The sequence below is a fragment of the Opisthocomus hoazin genome, chromosome Z (assembly GCF_030867145.1).
Source record: "Opisthocomus hoazin isolate bOpiHoa1 chromosome Z, bOpiHoa1.hap1, whole genome shotgun sequence".
Classification (NCBI taxonomy): domain Eukaryota; kingdom Metazoa; phylum Chordata; class Aves; order Opisthocomiformes; family Opisthocomidae; genus Opisthocomus; species Opisthocomus hoazin.
The window spans coordinates 49,042,528-49,058,838 of NC_134454.1; the positions used below are offsets into that span (position 1 = coordinate 49,042,528).

The 16,311-nt window shown below is 35.8% G+C and overlaps 1 protein-coding gene across 10 annotated transcripts in view; it reads left to right on the forward strand.

The window, feature by feature from the left end:
* The window catches only part of AGTPBP1 (ATP/GTP binding carboxypeptidase 1), an 89,833-nt gene that overhangs the window by 15,628 nt on the left and 57,894 nt on the right, over positions 1-16,311 (forward strand). For 8 of the 10 annotated variants that reach the window (XM_075410580.1, XM_075410571.1, XM_075410576.1 and 5 more), the window contains exons 4-15: positions 2,117-2,247; positions 2,770-2,837; positions 3,223-3,286; positions 3,633-3,779; positions 4,050-4,181; positions 6,099-6,192; positions 7,697-7,734; positions 10,212-10,420; positions 10,883-11,060; positions 13,279-13,376; positions 14,399-14,515; positions 15,153-15,862. In XM_075410580.1, coding sequence (XP_075266695.1) covers positions 2,117-2,247; positions 2,770-2,837; positions 3,223-3,286; positions 3,633-3,779; positions 4,050-4,181; positions 6,099-6,192; positions 7,697-7,734; positions 10,212-10,420; positions 10,883-11,060; positions 13,279-13,376; positions 14,399-14,515; positions 15,153-15,862 — 1,986 coding nt within the window. Of the gene's footprint in view, positions 1-411; positions 548-2,116; positions 2,248-2,769; positions 2,838-3,222; positions 3,287-3,632; positions 3,780-4,049; positions 4,182-6,098; positions 6,193-7,696; positions 7,735-10,211; positions 10,421-10,882; positions 11,061-13,278; positions 13,377-14,398; positions 14,516-15,152; positions 15,863-16,311 lie in introns of those variants that run through there. The other 2 variants (XM_075410577.1, XM_075410578.1) reach the window with 2 other exon arrangements.

A 16,311-nucleotide genomic window follows, 5' to 3' on the forward strand; every position in this document is an offset into this window, starting at 1 on the left:
GCCAGAATGAGTGCTTATTGGTCTTGATAGAAACTGACCCCAGGAGGAGATTATACCCCTAAATCTGAGGACTTAAATTTTTATACCACCCAGTAGTGAGAATGACTTACCCTTCCTAAATCTTTTAAAGCTTTTAGTAAGTATGGAGAAATATGTTAGATGCTAATTTGCTCTACGTGGTATATTACTTCCTTGTGCTAGTGTTGCTTGAAATTTGCAGGCTATAGTCAAAAATCATGTTTTAATGCCTGTTAATGAGTTTTGTCTTTACAAAACCTTTTGTTTTCTTTTTTTTCTGTTTGTTCCTAAGGATTATCTTTGCTTTCCTGGGTTGTTTCCAGCTTTCAAACCACATTTATTTCATTGTGTGATCAATTGTATATGACAATGGAAGTTATACAGAAGCAGCAGTTCTCATAGACATTGGCTTATATGTGGATTGGCTGGACTCGTTTTGATTGTGAAGCTGGTGAAGATAACATCCTTTGGAATTTTGTCAGTTTGTACAAGAGATCACCAGAGCTTGTGGATTTCTTTAGAATCTTGGGTAGAGTGTTTCAAGTTCAGTGGATAAATGGAGGACCAGAAATAAACAAAACAAAGCTTATGCAAATAATAACAACACCTTTATAATATTCAGCCTGGTTTTGGAGGATTAGAGGGATTGTGCTTTACTTATACAAGGAAAGTAATATTTCAGCAACCAAGACAGATTTATTTTAGATCAAAAAATACTTTTAAATCCAAGTCCAGAAAATAGCTGAGAAGGTGATATGCTTACTTCACAATATAAAATTATTTTGATTTAAGCTCTGTAATTAGTGTAACCATTTCTTATTACTGATGTTAACAGCTTGTAAGCATCATCTGTATTCTGAAGTTATTTTTTGGTTATGCTGCTCATTTAGGTGTCTGTGTGGAAAAGTGAAAGTGGTGGAAGCAATTTCTTCAGTAGCTGTTATACCACTTTGCTTTCACAGTAGTGCAGCCATTGCGGTCAGCTACCTTTTTTCCTTGATTGTTGCATTTTTGTCCACATCTAAACTAATTATTTTAGTAGAGTTAACTGTAAATGTGAAACCTTTTCACAGATGTAAAATACAAATCAAGGAGTAATAATTCCTCATTGTCATAAACAAAAATGACAGTATTTATAAAACCAATGTAGTATACTTTAGTTTTATTGCAGCTAGAACAGTATGTGTGTGAAATGAATTATAGATGATTATTGCAGGATGAATGTTACAAAAGTGAGAAGTCAAGGTAGTTAATCCATGGAAACCATCATTTCCTGTAGTTAATTACATGACTATAATTCAAATGTTAAACATTTGTCTAAATTACTTTTATATGGGAATCTCAAAACTGTTCTGAATAATTGTTATGATCTAAAACTGAAGAGCAAATAAAACAATTTCTAGACTGACTTTATTCTGAATACGGTCGATGTTTACAAGTATTCTTTCACTGTAATCTACCCATCTTTATGAAGGCCTGTTTTGAAATTTTCTTATATTAAAATACATTTTCAAGGCAATTTTATTATGTCAGGCCAAAATACTCTTTTGTTCAAAATGAGTCCAAACTCTGATTATAGCTTTGGACACCTTCCAAAGTTTTTTACTCAAAATGGTGTTCTTTTTCTTCAACTGGAGGGTGCTAGTTTGCTCACTTTTTGAATGATAATCTTTTCTTTAACTTCCAAAACACCAGCCTGTAAGACAAACAGTCTTTGGGACTGTTTGTAGCAGGTTTTCACTTGAATGGCAGGTTTGATATAGTATCCTGGCACTTAAACTATATTAAATATAAGTTAACTCTAATTGACAAAGATAAACATTTGTACCTACGTCTGGATTTTATTTGCTGCAACCAGTTTCATTTTTCACAGTTGCTCTTGGAGATACTGTTGTATATAATTAGGCTGCTGCAATGCAGGCTTTGCAAAATCTGTAAATTTGCCAGAATTAAGGAGGATTAAGACTGTTTTCCAATTGATATAAACTGTGAAGGTGAATTAACCACTCCCCTTACACTGACATGAGATTTCTGTTGTTAGTGGTTTTTTTCTATGATCTAGATGGAAAAATGAATGTAAAAAAAATTTTTCTTGTAGTGTTTCTACCAGTTCTCGGACTATGTCTCTGCTGTCACAGCTGGAGAAGATCAATTTGGACTCTGTATTAGGAGAAGCAGACAATGCCAGATATGTTACCTCAAAGATTCTTCATCTGGTTCAGAGTCAAGGTAAATATGTAAGTTTTGTGGTTGTAGTAGTTTAGAGTCGTCTTTCTTGTTTTTCTTTAATTTTTGTTTGTGTTTGGTAAACTTGAATATCCATTCCTTTTTGTCACTGATTGTTGAAAACACCTGTTTAAGGCAATGTTCAATGCTATCTAATACAGTATTGGTTACACTGAGTGCATTCTGTGTTGTCAAACAGCTATAATTTAAGTAATACTTCACAGTATATATATGTGTGTGAATATATATATATGAGAAGTAGAAGTATCTGGAAGAGAGCTTTCTTACAGTTTTTTTTCATTACAGTCCGTTGTCTAGGGCATGACAAGATTGTTGAACAAGTGAACGCAAAAATGAGTTAAAATCATTTAAGTCTTTTACTTAGTTTTGTATACATATATGCAGTTTTTAATAGGTTTTACGATTTGAAATGTAGATTTTCTAATCATTCTGCATACGATCGCTTTTTTTTTTTTTCTGCAAGCTAGTGTATTAAAAGAGAAATTGTATTTCTCTCACTGGCAGAAAAAACCAGGAAGGAGATGACTTCCAAGGGCTCCACTGGAATAGAAATTATCCTGTCAACTCTAGAGGTAAAACCTTTTAATCTGTGTGGTTATAGGTACAGAGAAAGTATTAATTTTATCATTGGGTTTTGTGTTATTAAAGCTAGTTGTCCTAGCTAGTCTCCAAAACTTGTGTAGGACTGTAATGAGATATGGTCTTTCTCTCCTTTATTTTTAAATATTCTAAGAAATTATTTGTCAACTGTCAGTTCTAACTAATATTCCATACTGCAAACTAGATTTTAATTGGCTTTATGGTGAATTCAGGCTGCATAGTGGGATGGTTAGGTGGGTAGTTACATCTTAAGCTCTGTTTGATGTAGTGGTGGCAATTTCTCCGAGCTTTGAGTAGCTAAACCACTGCATCGGACTTCTACATTAAGCAAAGAAATCTCTCTGTTTTTTATTGCAGAATACGAAAGATCCTCAAACTATTCTAAATATATTGAATATTCTCATTGAGATAGTCTCCGTTGGTAAGTTTTCATTAAAAAGCAATTTGTGATTATATTCCTATATTATTCTGTAGACTTTTGGGGTGGTTTTATGTTTGCTTGGGGTTCTTTTTGAGGGTTTTTTTTTTTTGTTTCTGATGTTTGCTAAAGGTGATTTATATGCAGAATAAAAAGAACCTAAAGACTGAAGTCACCTTTCAAATAATCATGCACAACTATTTTATGTTGCTATAAGTCTGAGTCCAGCATAGTGCAGTCACATATGAAGAAAATACTGCCATTCTGAAGACCTTCTTTATGGTAACTGTAGCTTGGATACTTAATTGTTCTTTGGCTTCGGAGATACTAGTTGAGTTTTAATTTCTAGGTGGTGGTCGGAGAGCAAGCGTCTTAGTCAGTAAAGGAGGGACACAGATCTTACTGCAGCTGCTTTTGACTGCCAGCAAAGACTCTCCACCAAATGAAGAATTAATGGTGCTTCTTCATACTCTGCTTGCAAAAATTGGTCCAAAAGGTGATAATGATTTACTTGAGTAATATGGCTTAATGCTTTACAGTTTTATAATTGAAACTTAAGAAAAAATTTCTTTCCGTTATTGTATAAGCATCCACATACTCAGAACTGGAGGAGAAAGAAAGAAGTAAAACAGGAGGGGAAAGAATGGTAAAAAGTAAATAGGCAGGATTGACATTATCAGTAGAAAGAATTCATGGTTCATTTAACTTCTGTTTTTTTATAATTTCAAAATTAATGTGATTGATCTTGTATTTCTTTTGATATCAGACAAAAAGATTGGCGTGAAAGCAAGAATTAATGGTGCCCTAAACATATCCTTGAATTTAGTGAAGCAGAATTTGCAGAACAACAGGCTAATAATGCCGTGTCTTCAAGTATTAAGAGTTTACTCAGCCAACTGTAAGTATTGCAGATAATTATTTTCTTTCCCATGTGAGGTAAAAAGTTATACCTAGGAACGGTTAAAATATTGGATCTAAATACTTGTTGAATGTTAGAAGTTTAAAATAATTTTTATTTGAGAACTTGCTTTTTATATCATCAAATTGCTAAATTTCTAATAAAAGCTGTGAAGCATGTTTGTACTTCTTGTATCACACAGTGTGTGTGGTTGTGTGTGTGGTTGTGTGTGTGGGTTTTAATCAGTGCTATTGGATGTGTGGAAGTTTGAGTCATCCAGTTTGGGTGAAGGCTGATGTTTTAAGATCTAAACCAGAAATGCTAACATTGTGCTTGCAAAATACTTCAAATTAAAGAATTACTCTCTTTACTATACATGCTTATGATTTTTTTTGCTTTTTATTATTGTGTTTCATTCTTAATTGCTAATTTAAAACTTGATTCACACAGGAAATACTGTATTACTTTATTCAACTTTTCCCTTATTCCATATGTTGAAGTGACCTACGATTGGACTAATATTCTTCCACAAGAGCCTAGTTCATTATTTCAGCAGACAGTAGGAAGTTGATGAAAATTGTGTGGTTCTTGCTATATCTCTACTGTCGGATAGGTGCTCTAAAGTTTTTCCTGTGAGCTCAAAATAGTCATTAAACCTCTTAAAGAAGTGCAAGAAATTGAAAATATAACCACATTCCTCCAAGAGAATTGATTTGATGATCTGTAAGATTGTGTTTTCAGGACATTCACATGAGTACCTACAATTCGTAAAGTCCCAGTACTTTTGAAATGTGGGAGCTTTATTTCTGTTGAGCTGTCTGATAATGAGGTAAAATGGTTCTAAGTGGAAGAGTTTAATACGGATAGTTACATAGCTTAGCTGAAAACTGACTTCATCGTGAAAACGAGCAATTGAACTGAGTCTCTAATCTGAATTCTGCTTAGACCAATTTTATGTTTCTGTATTTCCCACTCCTTAAAAACAGAAGTAGTAGTTGTTCATTACATTCTGATGGGTAGTACTATTTAAAGCTTGTGTGCAATTGCTACCAGAATAGAGTCATAACTCTTCTTAGATACTAGTGGTGTAATATTGCTGCTAATGATGATGAAATTGCAGAATGGGTTCAAGTACTAAATTCTACACTAATAACAGCATTCGTTATGCTGAAGTAAATTCCTAATTGCTCTCTTCCTAGCTTATTAGGAGGGCATATTGCTAAGCTCAATCGGGATTTGAATTTCTGTTCCTGTTTCAGCGGTTTGTATTTTCAGTGGGTGCTGGACTTCAGCCATACATGCATCTAGTGTACATTTCTTGATTGTAGGTCTTAGCATAATTTCTTTTAATTTGCTCCCTTTCAAATAGATCATTTTTCTTTTTTTTTTTTTTTTTTTCTGAGGACATATATGCATAACATGTAGCTCAGGAAAGCTTATACTGGTCAGTGTTTCTAAATTTTACAGCGAATGCTTGGCATTCACATCCTGGTGGACATACCTGTCTATCCTGATACTAAAGCATAATAGCAAGTCATAGAACTCCTTAGACTTGAAATTTTAGAAAGCGTGCTGTCTTGATAAACTGAGATTTATTTTGAAGAAAATAGTCTTTATGATGTATCTTAATACCAAAGATTGCAGAAGCATGCATTGGAAGTCGTACTTGAGTTTTATTCGTAAAGTAATAATAAAGTTTTTTCTTCTTTTCCAAGTTTTGTAAGGATTGGATTATATCACCAATTTTGTGCAGAGTAGTGTCTGCTTGTCATTTTATGTCTTAAAGCATGAACATGCCTAAAATTTTTTTGTACTTCAGAATTAACTCTCATGGATTTTAGTTTGAGTATATAAATTTTTTTTATTTTGCCTTTCTTATTACATTATCTTAAAATGGGTTGTTTTTATCTCTTCCAGCTGTAAATGCAGTGTCATTGGGAAAGAATGGAGTAGTAGAACTGATGTTTAAGATCATCGGCCCTTTCAGTAAAAAGAACACTAGCCTTATGAAGTAAGTAAGATCTCTTTAATATAGGATATGGAAAAGCCTTAGATACATTTCAAAACTTACTTGTAAATGAAAAATAATGTTAGAGAAATCGAATGTGACTCATATTTGAAAGTTAAAGTGAAGGGAGGTGGGAAGGAGAACCAAAAATCTAACAGTCTAACCTAGGAGAGTAACACAGAATATTTTAATGTCTAGTTACAGTACTGGTAAAAGAATATAAATGTTACTTTTGTCTCTAATATTCCTGCATAGAAACTATCCAGTGGTTATCCCAAAATCAGGACAAACAGATCAAGACAATTCCATCATTTTTCAGTTTGTTGAATTAGCTCCCCCATCTTTGTGTTTTTAGAGTGACAGTATCTATTTTGTTTTGTAACAGAATTTTTTTTCTGTTTTATTTCAAAGCAATTATGGACCCTCAGAGCAAAACCATCAAACTTAGAGTAGGAAGTACCAGCAGTACCTGTCTAGTGGGCTGTTGTGTTTTGTTCTGGTTTTTTTTGTTTTTTTTTTTTTAAAAAAGTCACTGCATACATTAAAGTGGTGACATTAGATTCCCCTCCCTACCCTCCCGTATTTTGCTGCTTTTTTTTTTTCTTAAAGTGACTTTAGGGTAAATACAGATAAGTGGATTTAACTGAAGATAGCCCCTTCTTTGTACACTACCAGCTTTTTGAAGCACGTGCCTTTGGAAGACTGGATTTTTCATCTAGTTAGCAAAATAGTAATCTCATGTTGTTCGTATTCTGACTTCAGTACCAAAAAAAAATAGTGTTATGTTATCTAAATCTGGTATTTGTGGTCACTGGAGTATCTTTTAAAAAAATACTCTGCCCCTTTAAGCCTCAGCTAAAATTAGACATGAACTTACTGTGCCATCATGTGAGTAATCATGATATCCTTGTTTAAGGTCTAAGATCAGACGCATGAAATCTATCTTTACAAAGAGGGTACAAATATGTATATATGTTTTCTAATTGTACGTCTTGACTTAATTGAGACAAGCTCTTTGTGTACACGAAAGGTCTTACACTGATGATCTTGTATTGTAGTACAAATTGATGAGCATCACTCCTCAATCTATTCATGCACTGCCCGTTTTGACTTACGGTTTTCTAAAATAGTGTTGTTTGCTTTGTGGAAGTACTTGTTCTGCTACTAGCATAGAAACCTGAGTTGTGAGACTATCTCATCCATGGAGTATGGTTCCTAAACGTTACGTTGTCTCTTACAGTGTTCTTTTGCAAAGACTGAAAATTTGTATAGCCAGTGCACTGATATTTAAATCTCACCATCAGACTTGAGCTATAGCAAGGAGTTGCATGGTATTTTAATAAAATAAAATTTTAAAAGCAAAGTCTGTGATACAAGGCAACCAGGAAAATATGAGGTTAGATACTAAATAAATCTGTTAGCAGTAAACATTTTGTAGAGCTTTACAGTGTTGTAAATTAAGCTTACTGGTTGGTTGTTGTTTTGACTTTTCTTGTTATGTTGACAGGGTTGCTTTAGACACACTTGCTGCATTGCTAAAATCAAGTAAGTCTTTGAGTACAAGAAACTGTTTGTCTAGTTGAGATATATATGTGTTTGTGTATATATACACAGACTAAAACTGATATTAAGTCTGTGGCCAAAACAAAATCAAGGCGAGGAAATGAAGAAATAAGGCTACAGTTTTATGTGCAGTCTCTGGTACTTTAGTATTTGTGGTGTGTGTATATATATATGTTTAACAATTAGTTACTGTCTCTTCAGTTATGCAGCAGACAGGCTGCGCTGCTTCTGCAGAACTGGTCTGGATCCAAGGTGGAGAAATAGGCTTTTACAGTCACTCACCTCAGCCCTTCAGTAATACATAAATACAGCGTAACTCCTGTGCATCTTCTTTATACATACATCTGAAAGTATCTGGTGAATGGCACGGGAAAATATAGGGTTTTGTCAGGTACCTTTCTGAGTAATTAGGTCTTGAGTTCTAATGAGAAGTGTGTCAGTGATGCTCATGAAGTGGAACCAAGGGTAATGAAAGAATGGTCTGTTCCCAGACACGGGCTATCTCTGCTGGCAGCAGTGGACCCTGACAAATGTCGTCTCTGCAGGTGTTGCGCCAGGATTGTAACTGACAAGGAATTGCAAACTCATTCTCTCCAAACAATTGTATAAAAAATACAGTATTCCTAGTAGTTTTAGTGGAGTTGGCTAAGAACTGAGGCGTGATTAGACTTGCAGAAAACCATTTCAGACAAATGATGGGGAACTTCTGTACCAATTAAACAGGGTGCTGAGTTTTCTCATGTTTGATCGGTAGGATACCATCACAGACTCACAGAATGTTCAGGGTTGGAAGGGAGCTCTGTGAATCATCTGGTCCCACCACCCTGCCAAAGCAGGGTCACCTAGAGCAGGCTGCACAGGACCTCCTTCAGGCGGGTTTTGAATATCTCCAGAGAAGGAGACTCCACAACTCCTCTGGGCAGGCTGTTCCGGTGCTTTGTCACCCTAAGAGTAAAGAAGTTCTTCCTCATGTTCAGACGGAACTTCCTATGCTTCAGTTTGTGCCTGTTGCCCCTTGTCCTGTTGCTGGGCGCCACTGAAAAGAGTTTGCCCCATCCGCTTGACAGCCGCCAGTAAGATATTTGTAAGCATTTATAAGGTCCTCTCTCAGCCTTCTCTTCTTCAAACTAAACAAGCCCAGCTCCCTCAGCCTTTCGTCGTAGGAGAAATGCTTCAGTCACCTAGTCATCTTCATAGCCCTCCGCTGGACTGTCTCCAGTAGTTCCTTGTCTTTCGTGAACTAGGGAGCCCAGAACTGGACACAGTACTCCAGATGGGGCCTCACTAGGTCAGAGTAGAGAGGGAGAAGAACCTCCCTCGACCTGCTGGCCACACTCTTCTTAATGCACCCCAGGAGCCCATTGACCTTCTTGGCAACCAGGACACACTGCTGGCTCATGGTTAACCTGTCGTCCACCAGGACACCCAGGTCCCTCTCCACAGAGCTGCTCTCCAGCAGGTCCGCCCTGAGCCTGTACTGGTGCATTGTGTTGTTGCTCCCCAGGTGCAGGACCCTGCATTTTCCCTTGTTGAACTTCATCAGGTTCCTCTGCGCCGAATTCTCCAGCCTGTCCAGGTCTCACTGAATGGCAGCACAGACTTCTGGTGTATCCATCACTCTTCCCAGTTTTGTGTCATCAGCAAACTTTGTGGGGATACGCTCTGTCCCTTCATCCAGGTCATTGATGATGATGATTGATGATACCTTGGTCTTACAGATTTGTGTATTTACTAATTTTGGAATTTCTCCTTCGGAAATTTACGAAAAGAAATATTTCAGAGTTATTGACAGTGTTCTGTTCTGTAAATTAGCAGTTAAACTTTAATGTTGAGGGAACAGATGTTGAAAAGGTGTGTCTTTAAAACAGGAGGTCTTGTGCATTTAGTTGGAGATGCCTTATTCAGTCTTGAGTGGTTTTGACATTGTAACTTCCTACACTTTATATAAATCTTTTAATAAAAACACTAATCTCTGCTGTGTAGAGTCCAGTTGTCATACTGATTACTCAGTATTTGGGGCAGAGGTATTTTGAGTTTATGAAGTTTGAGTGATAGTTGCTGCAGAACTGTATGGATTACAAGCACTAAGAAGTTTATTTCAAATCTTGTATCTACGCAGTGTGTGTGGATAGAGATAAATATACTTTATATAAACACTTTTTTTCCCAATTTGCAATCTGACAGTATCTTACTGTTACCTGTAAGTGTAATGCATGCTGTTCTGGTAAATAATGAAAATTACATGCAATGTTATTCTGAAGAATGAAGCGTAGATTACTGGCCTCAGTCATTTCTGTTTAGGTTGATGTAAAACTCTGCTGAATGTGGCTAAAATACTACTTTAAATGAAACAATTCAGTTACTTGGGTAAAAAGAATAATTCTAACATTGATTTGAAAGTAATGTTGAAATAATTGGGCAATTTTTAAATTTTCTTTCCTAACTTTTTTTTTATTAAGGAACAAATGCCAGGAGAGCGGTAGACAGAGGATATGTGCAGGTGCTTTTAACGATTTATGTTGATTGGCACCGTAATGATAGTCGACACAGGTACATGCTGATACGTAAAGGAGTTTTACAGTGCATTAAAAGTGTTACAAACATCAAATTGGGAAGAAAAGCATTCATTGATGCCAATGGGATGAAAATTCTTTACAACACTTCACAAGTAAGTTTATCTCAGTTGTTTTTTTGTTAGTGGTTTTTTTTGCCTCTTTGGCTTTAAAAACACGTCCAGACCTCAAATTTGTCATATTTCTTTTATGATATTTGTGGTCATTTCTGATCATGCTGGTAAGGATTATTTTCTGTATTTGACTAAAGCGGAATGAAGGAGTACAGAATTAAATTAATATTTGCTGTTATTTGACTGTGACTATCTCGGGGAGGGGCTGTTGAATTTAATTTTAAAAAAGGAGGGGGAAGTCTTTTAATTTTCGAGTTTAGGTTTTTGAAAAGGGTGAATTTGAGTGGTAAAGTTCTTGTGGCCTTCCATGGAGACATTAGCAAAATTTATTTTAAACACAATACATTGTCATTAGTGAATTCTAGAAATCTGTAAAACAAATCTCCTTTGACTATTCATTTAAGAGATACTTTCTTCTTGTCTTCATTATTTTCCTGTTAATAGGAGTGCCTTGCGGTAAGAACTCTTGATCCCCTTGTCAACACATCCAGCCTAATAATGAGAAAATGTTTTCCTAAAAATCGTCTTCCTTTACCAACTATTAAAAGTGCTTTTCACTTCCAACTCCCAGTTATTCCTGCCAGTGGTCCTGTGGCTCAGCTGTACAATTTGCCTCCTGATGGTATGGTAATTTTGTAATATTTTGTCTTTGAGTATGTCTAACATTGCTTTATGTAAGGTGGAATCAATTGCAGTTATTTCTGTTCTCCACTAAAACTTGCACTCTGAGACTCTTTTCAGCTAGCAAAGAGTCTGTGACTGTTGGTGTGGAGCACCAGTTTGTAGTGTTAGGTCTTAACTGATGAAAATTCTGTCGGCACATATGTGGTTATGTTTCTGAGATATTAAAAAAAAACCCCAGGAACTAAAATGTGATGTTCATCAAACTCCGAAGTGTAAAGCATAAACCATACATACTAGTCTACAATGGGCTCTCTTTTTAACTCACTTATCATATACATTCTCCTATGTGAAATGTAGTGTAGTGTACAGCCTGTTTTACAGGAATGTATATGCCTTGATTTCTTTCTCTTACTCTGATAAGCTGGATGTAGTGAATTTAGATTAACACACTCCATTTGAAGCATTGTTTTTTGAATTACTGTGCTTATTCCTTCATTTGCGTGATGGGATAAGTAGAGCTGTTTTCTTGGATTGTTGCAGTCACTTAGGCAACACTTCTCTGCAAAGCATATGTATGGTGCCTTACGAGAAATGGATTTATCCAATTGTGAACACCTTTCATTATTTTGGGGTAATTAATGCATTTTCAGGTATGATGAAACAGCTTGGTACCTGGGTAAGCAACTCATGAAGTTGCTGTCAGATATTTACTCTAAAATGAAGATGCAAAATCAGACTTCTTAATATCTTCTTATTCACAGTATCTCCTGAAATAAAATGCAATCACAGTTGGGTTCATATGAGTCAGAATGAAACTGCAGGAGCTTCGAGTTTGTTTATGTTTTGTCTTCAAAGTAGAAAATAGATTTAGAAGTGTGTTCCAAAATCCACAGAAATTAAACCTCTACATAGTATAGTATTTTTGGTATTTGTATGTGGCATAATATCCATTTGGAAACTTCTATTGTGTTGAAGTAGACCACTGACAGGTTTTTTTATCTATTAAAAAAAGAAGTGAAAAACCTGAGGAAATAGGACACGTAGGATATTATTTTTAAAGAAAAACTTCTGTATTAAAAGACACGTAGAATGTTGGGCTGGGTATTATAAGTGTAATCTTATATAGTCAGCATTGTAAAAGCAATAAATGTAGTCATTCTGAATACACTAGAAAATCAGTATAATTTGTGAGCCCCTTACTGACAAAAAGCAAATTTCCTGCATGGAAAACACTCTTTCAGAAAACAACAAAAAATCCCAGCACTCAAACTGCATGAGATTTCTAGATAAAGGTCAAATTTGCCCCTAGTAAGCAGAACATCTGCCAGAATAACCAGTTAATGCCCACTTCCACGTATGAGCAAGTTAGCCCAATTCTCCTTAGTCATGTCGAAAAAATTCAATTCATTTGCTTCCTCTTGATTTTCTTTGTTAAAAAAGGAGAAGTCCTAGATCCTGCAGTATACTAGTCTCTAACTCAAGTAAGAATTAGTCATTAGCGTCCTGATAGTTCCACATCTCTAAAAAACAACATCGTGCTGTATGTTTTGGGGGTAAAATTTAGTTCCCAACCTGTCCATGCTAAGCAGTTGCAGTGACCACACTGCTTGACTACTTCCCTTACTGGTTGAATTTCCAGTGATAAATTTCTGACTTTTTTTTTTTTTTTTTAATTGTTAGGTCCCATTTAAGCAAGACAGAAAGGGTACTTTGTCCCACTGTTGCCTGATACTGGGTCAATACTAGCTGAGATGACTAAAAGCTGCTGAGACCTCAAATTGTTTTGGACATCATTAATACTTACTTTGGGAAAAGGTGTCTGAGCCTTCTCATTTTGTGCTGACCTCAAGCCATGCTGAGATGTTCTTGGCACCTCCATATTATAAATCATTTCTAGTGGCTGTCTACTGTCATGCTGGGTTATTTGGGGCAGGGAGTGAGTGGGTATTTTTTGGTTTTGTTTTGCTTTGTTTAAACCAGAGACCTTTGTTTTAACTTAAAACTGGACAAAAATGTAATAAACTGAGTCTTCAGTATTGTCAAATAAGCATTTTGTTTTGTAAATCTGGTAACAGTAATTAATATTTACGAGTAGGTTTTCACAGTTTTTTCAAATGGTAAGTGAAAAAGAAGATAAACCCAGGACATAGAAACTTTTTGAGCATATATATTGGATTAAGTGTATAATCTGCTTTACAAAATTTTGTGTATCATAGTGGATGATGTAGTAGATGAAAGTGATGATAATGAAGATGCTGAAACGGAATCAGAAATTGAAACTGAAAATGATGATGACAAGGACCAACAATTTAAGGTTGGTATGAGACATAATTGACAGGCAAAAATCAAGCATAACAGTTTTCTATTTTTGTAAGTTGCTTGAATCATGTATACAGCCATATATTTAAAGTGTTGACAAGAAATTGCCCTGAAAACCTCCTCAAAGTCAAAAATTAAGAAAGCTCCTGAAACTGAAGGAAGATGAGTGCTGCTTGAAAATATCAACCTTTGTTGTTCAGATTGCTTCAAGATTTTTATCAAAACCTGTTTGCTTCACACTTGATGTGTCTGGAGTACAGTGGAACAGAACTACGAACTCTTTTAGTAGTGTTCTGTTCCTAACTTGTATTTCTCTCAGCCCGCTCTTCCCATCTAAGCTGCTTAGGATGCAGGAGTGGCTTTAACTGTTTCCATCATTCTAGACTGGGATTGGTTCAGTCAGTGTTTCAGCAAGGTAACTTTAAAGTTGAACTGACTGTAGAGGTGGAGATCACACCTCTCACTGTTCTGTGACTGTGGGAAGGTCTTGTTCTGCTTTCCAGCTGCCTGTCAGAACATGAAAGGACGTTTGGTCAAAATTGCCTGATTCTATGTTTCTGTGTTACGTATGTTGAGTTAATTGAATTGTCTGTCCATGGACTGGAATGATAAATTTTATTTAAGGCTCTCATGAGTCGTGATGAAGGGAGAATCTTCCAAAGAAGCAATTATTTCCTTGTCGCTGCAATCAGATGGTATCTCCACATTCCAAGTTGCAATAGTGGGATTACACACAGTATTCATGTAAAGTGTAGTCTGATGTCTGTGCATAATATATTTGGATGAAAGCAAGAAAATGGAGATATTTGTAATATTTCTGTTGAAGCGGAGGCCTTGGCATACGAATAAAACTGAGCTGCTTAAACCCTTACGGTGAAAGGTGCAGTTCAGCTATTTTTAAGATAGTGACATTCAACTTTTAAAGCGTGGCCGTGTCAGAAGTATAAGGTGAATGTAGTTATTTTAGAAGTTCATTAATTCTGGATGCAAGATTAATTTGTTCTGGTGCTTTTTCAGAATGATGATATTGAGACTGATATTAATAAACTGAAACCTAGACAGGAATTGGGAAGACCCCTAGAAGAACTGAAAATGTATGAACAGTTTTTCCCAGAACTTTCAGAAAACTTTCAGGTAAAGTACATGATTGCCAGGGTGTTCCTCATCGTGATGGTTTGACTCTATGATACACTTTGTCGTTCTTTTTTGGTGCTTAGTTTCTCTAGCCAAAAAATGAGAGTCTGCAGGTCTAGAGCTACATAGAAGAGTGCTTTATAATGAATTGTGTGGTTAAATGTTATGGGTTACTTTAATTTGACTGAGAAGGAGACCATGGGCAGATGTAAAGGAAAACTATTTTCTCATGTCTGATTATGGCACACAGCAGAAAGCAAAAAATAGTAAGAAAGGACACGAAATTTCTGACAAAGATTCATTGTGTTAGACGTTTACTTAAATGTTGTGCACCTCTTTATAGTAGTTGGTTAAAATACCTGGGTAATCACATTGACTTGATAATTTGTTATTGGTGAACTACTTGTTTACTGCTTTGACACTATGTTCTTGTAAAAGCTGAAACTTCATTGCTATGTTTATCTAAACTTTAAACATGCTAAAATAAATAAATTACACTTGTGTTGGATGATTGCAAAATGTACATCAGGAGCAATGAAAGAGAAACATTTCCAATATAAATGAAACTTTAGGAACTGTTTACTTTTTTTTTAAAAAAATAAATAATTTAATTATTTTTTCTCTTATGTTTTTTAAGGAATGTGACTTAGTTTCCAAGGAACCAAAGCCTTTTGTATCTGATGCAAATCTGAGTGGCCCTATTGTTGTTCCTACAGCAGGAGAGGAGCACTCTGCTGAAGCAAACCAGTCAACGAAAGGAGTTGCTTTGAGGGAGAGCAATCCTTTATTGACAGAGGAATACAATAGAAGACCAGCCTTTCTGGAACTACCAAAGAAAGACAGTATCAAAGACAGCAGTTTACATCAGCAAAGTGATCAAAGAAACCTGCTTCCATCATGCCAGTGTCTAAGCCAAGAAATTGTGAAAGGCTTGGACAGAATCAGTCTGCAGAACAGTGCAAAAAATGATCAGTATTATGGTACAGGGTGTGTAATAAGGAAGGAAAGCAAAACCAGCCTTACCACAGTTGCTTGTAGTAAACCTTGCGAACATGTTTCACCCTGTGGAAGCAGCCTCTTTGAAGGATCATCTGTCCAGCTGGGAAAACTCTGCTGCACAGGGGTGGATTCAGAGGAGGAGGATTCCAGATCAAATTCATCAGGGGAACAAATCATACTTGAGGTTTCTGACATATCACCAGTTCATGACTGTGATCTTTATATTGAAATGGTAAAAAACACAAAGTCTATTCCTGAATATTCAGAAGTGGCCTATCCAGATTATTTTGGCCATATTCCACCCCCATTTAAGGAGCCTATTCTGGAAAGGCAGTATGGGGTGCAGAGGTGAGTTACCATAGTCCTTTATTGTTGTTGGGTTTGTTCTCCTGAGAAACAGTCTTTAGTATGAGATCAACATACACAATGTTTACTTTGGTATCTAAAACTGTTTTCACTGAAAAGCAGTTTGAAGGTAGGTGAGCAGGCATTAAGCAATGCAGAACAATAAACAAGAATGCAATCTGAGTCTGTAATTGCTAATTCTGTATTTCAGTTTCTAAATACTAAGGTTAATTTATAGTCTCCCTTTATGCCTTCCCACGGTACCCCATCACAATTTCATAGTTTGAAAAAAAAAAAAAAAACACAACCAAAAAACCACCAAACAACAACAAACCAAACCAAAAACACCCACAAAGCAAACAACCCACAAAAAAGGCCCAACAAACAAACAAAATAAAATCCTGAATGCTCCCTTCAGGTCTTAGCAAAGATAGGACAGTTAATAGTTTAAA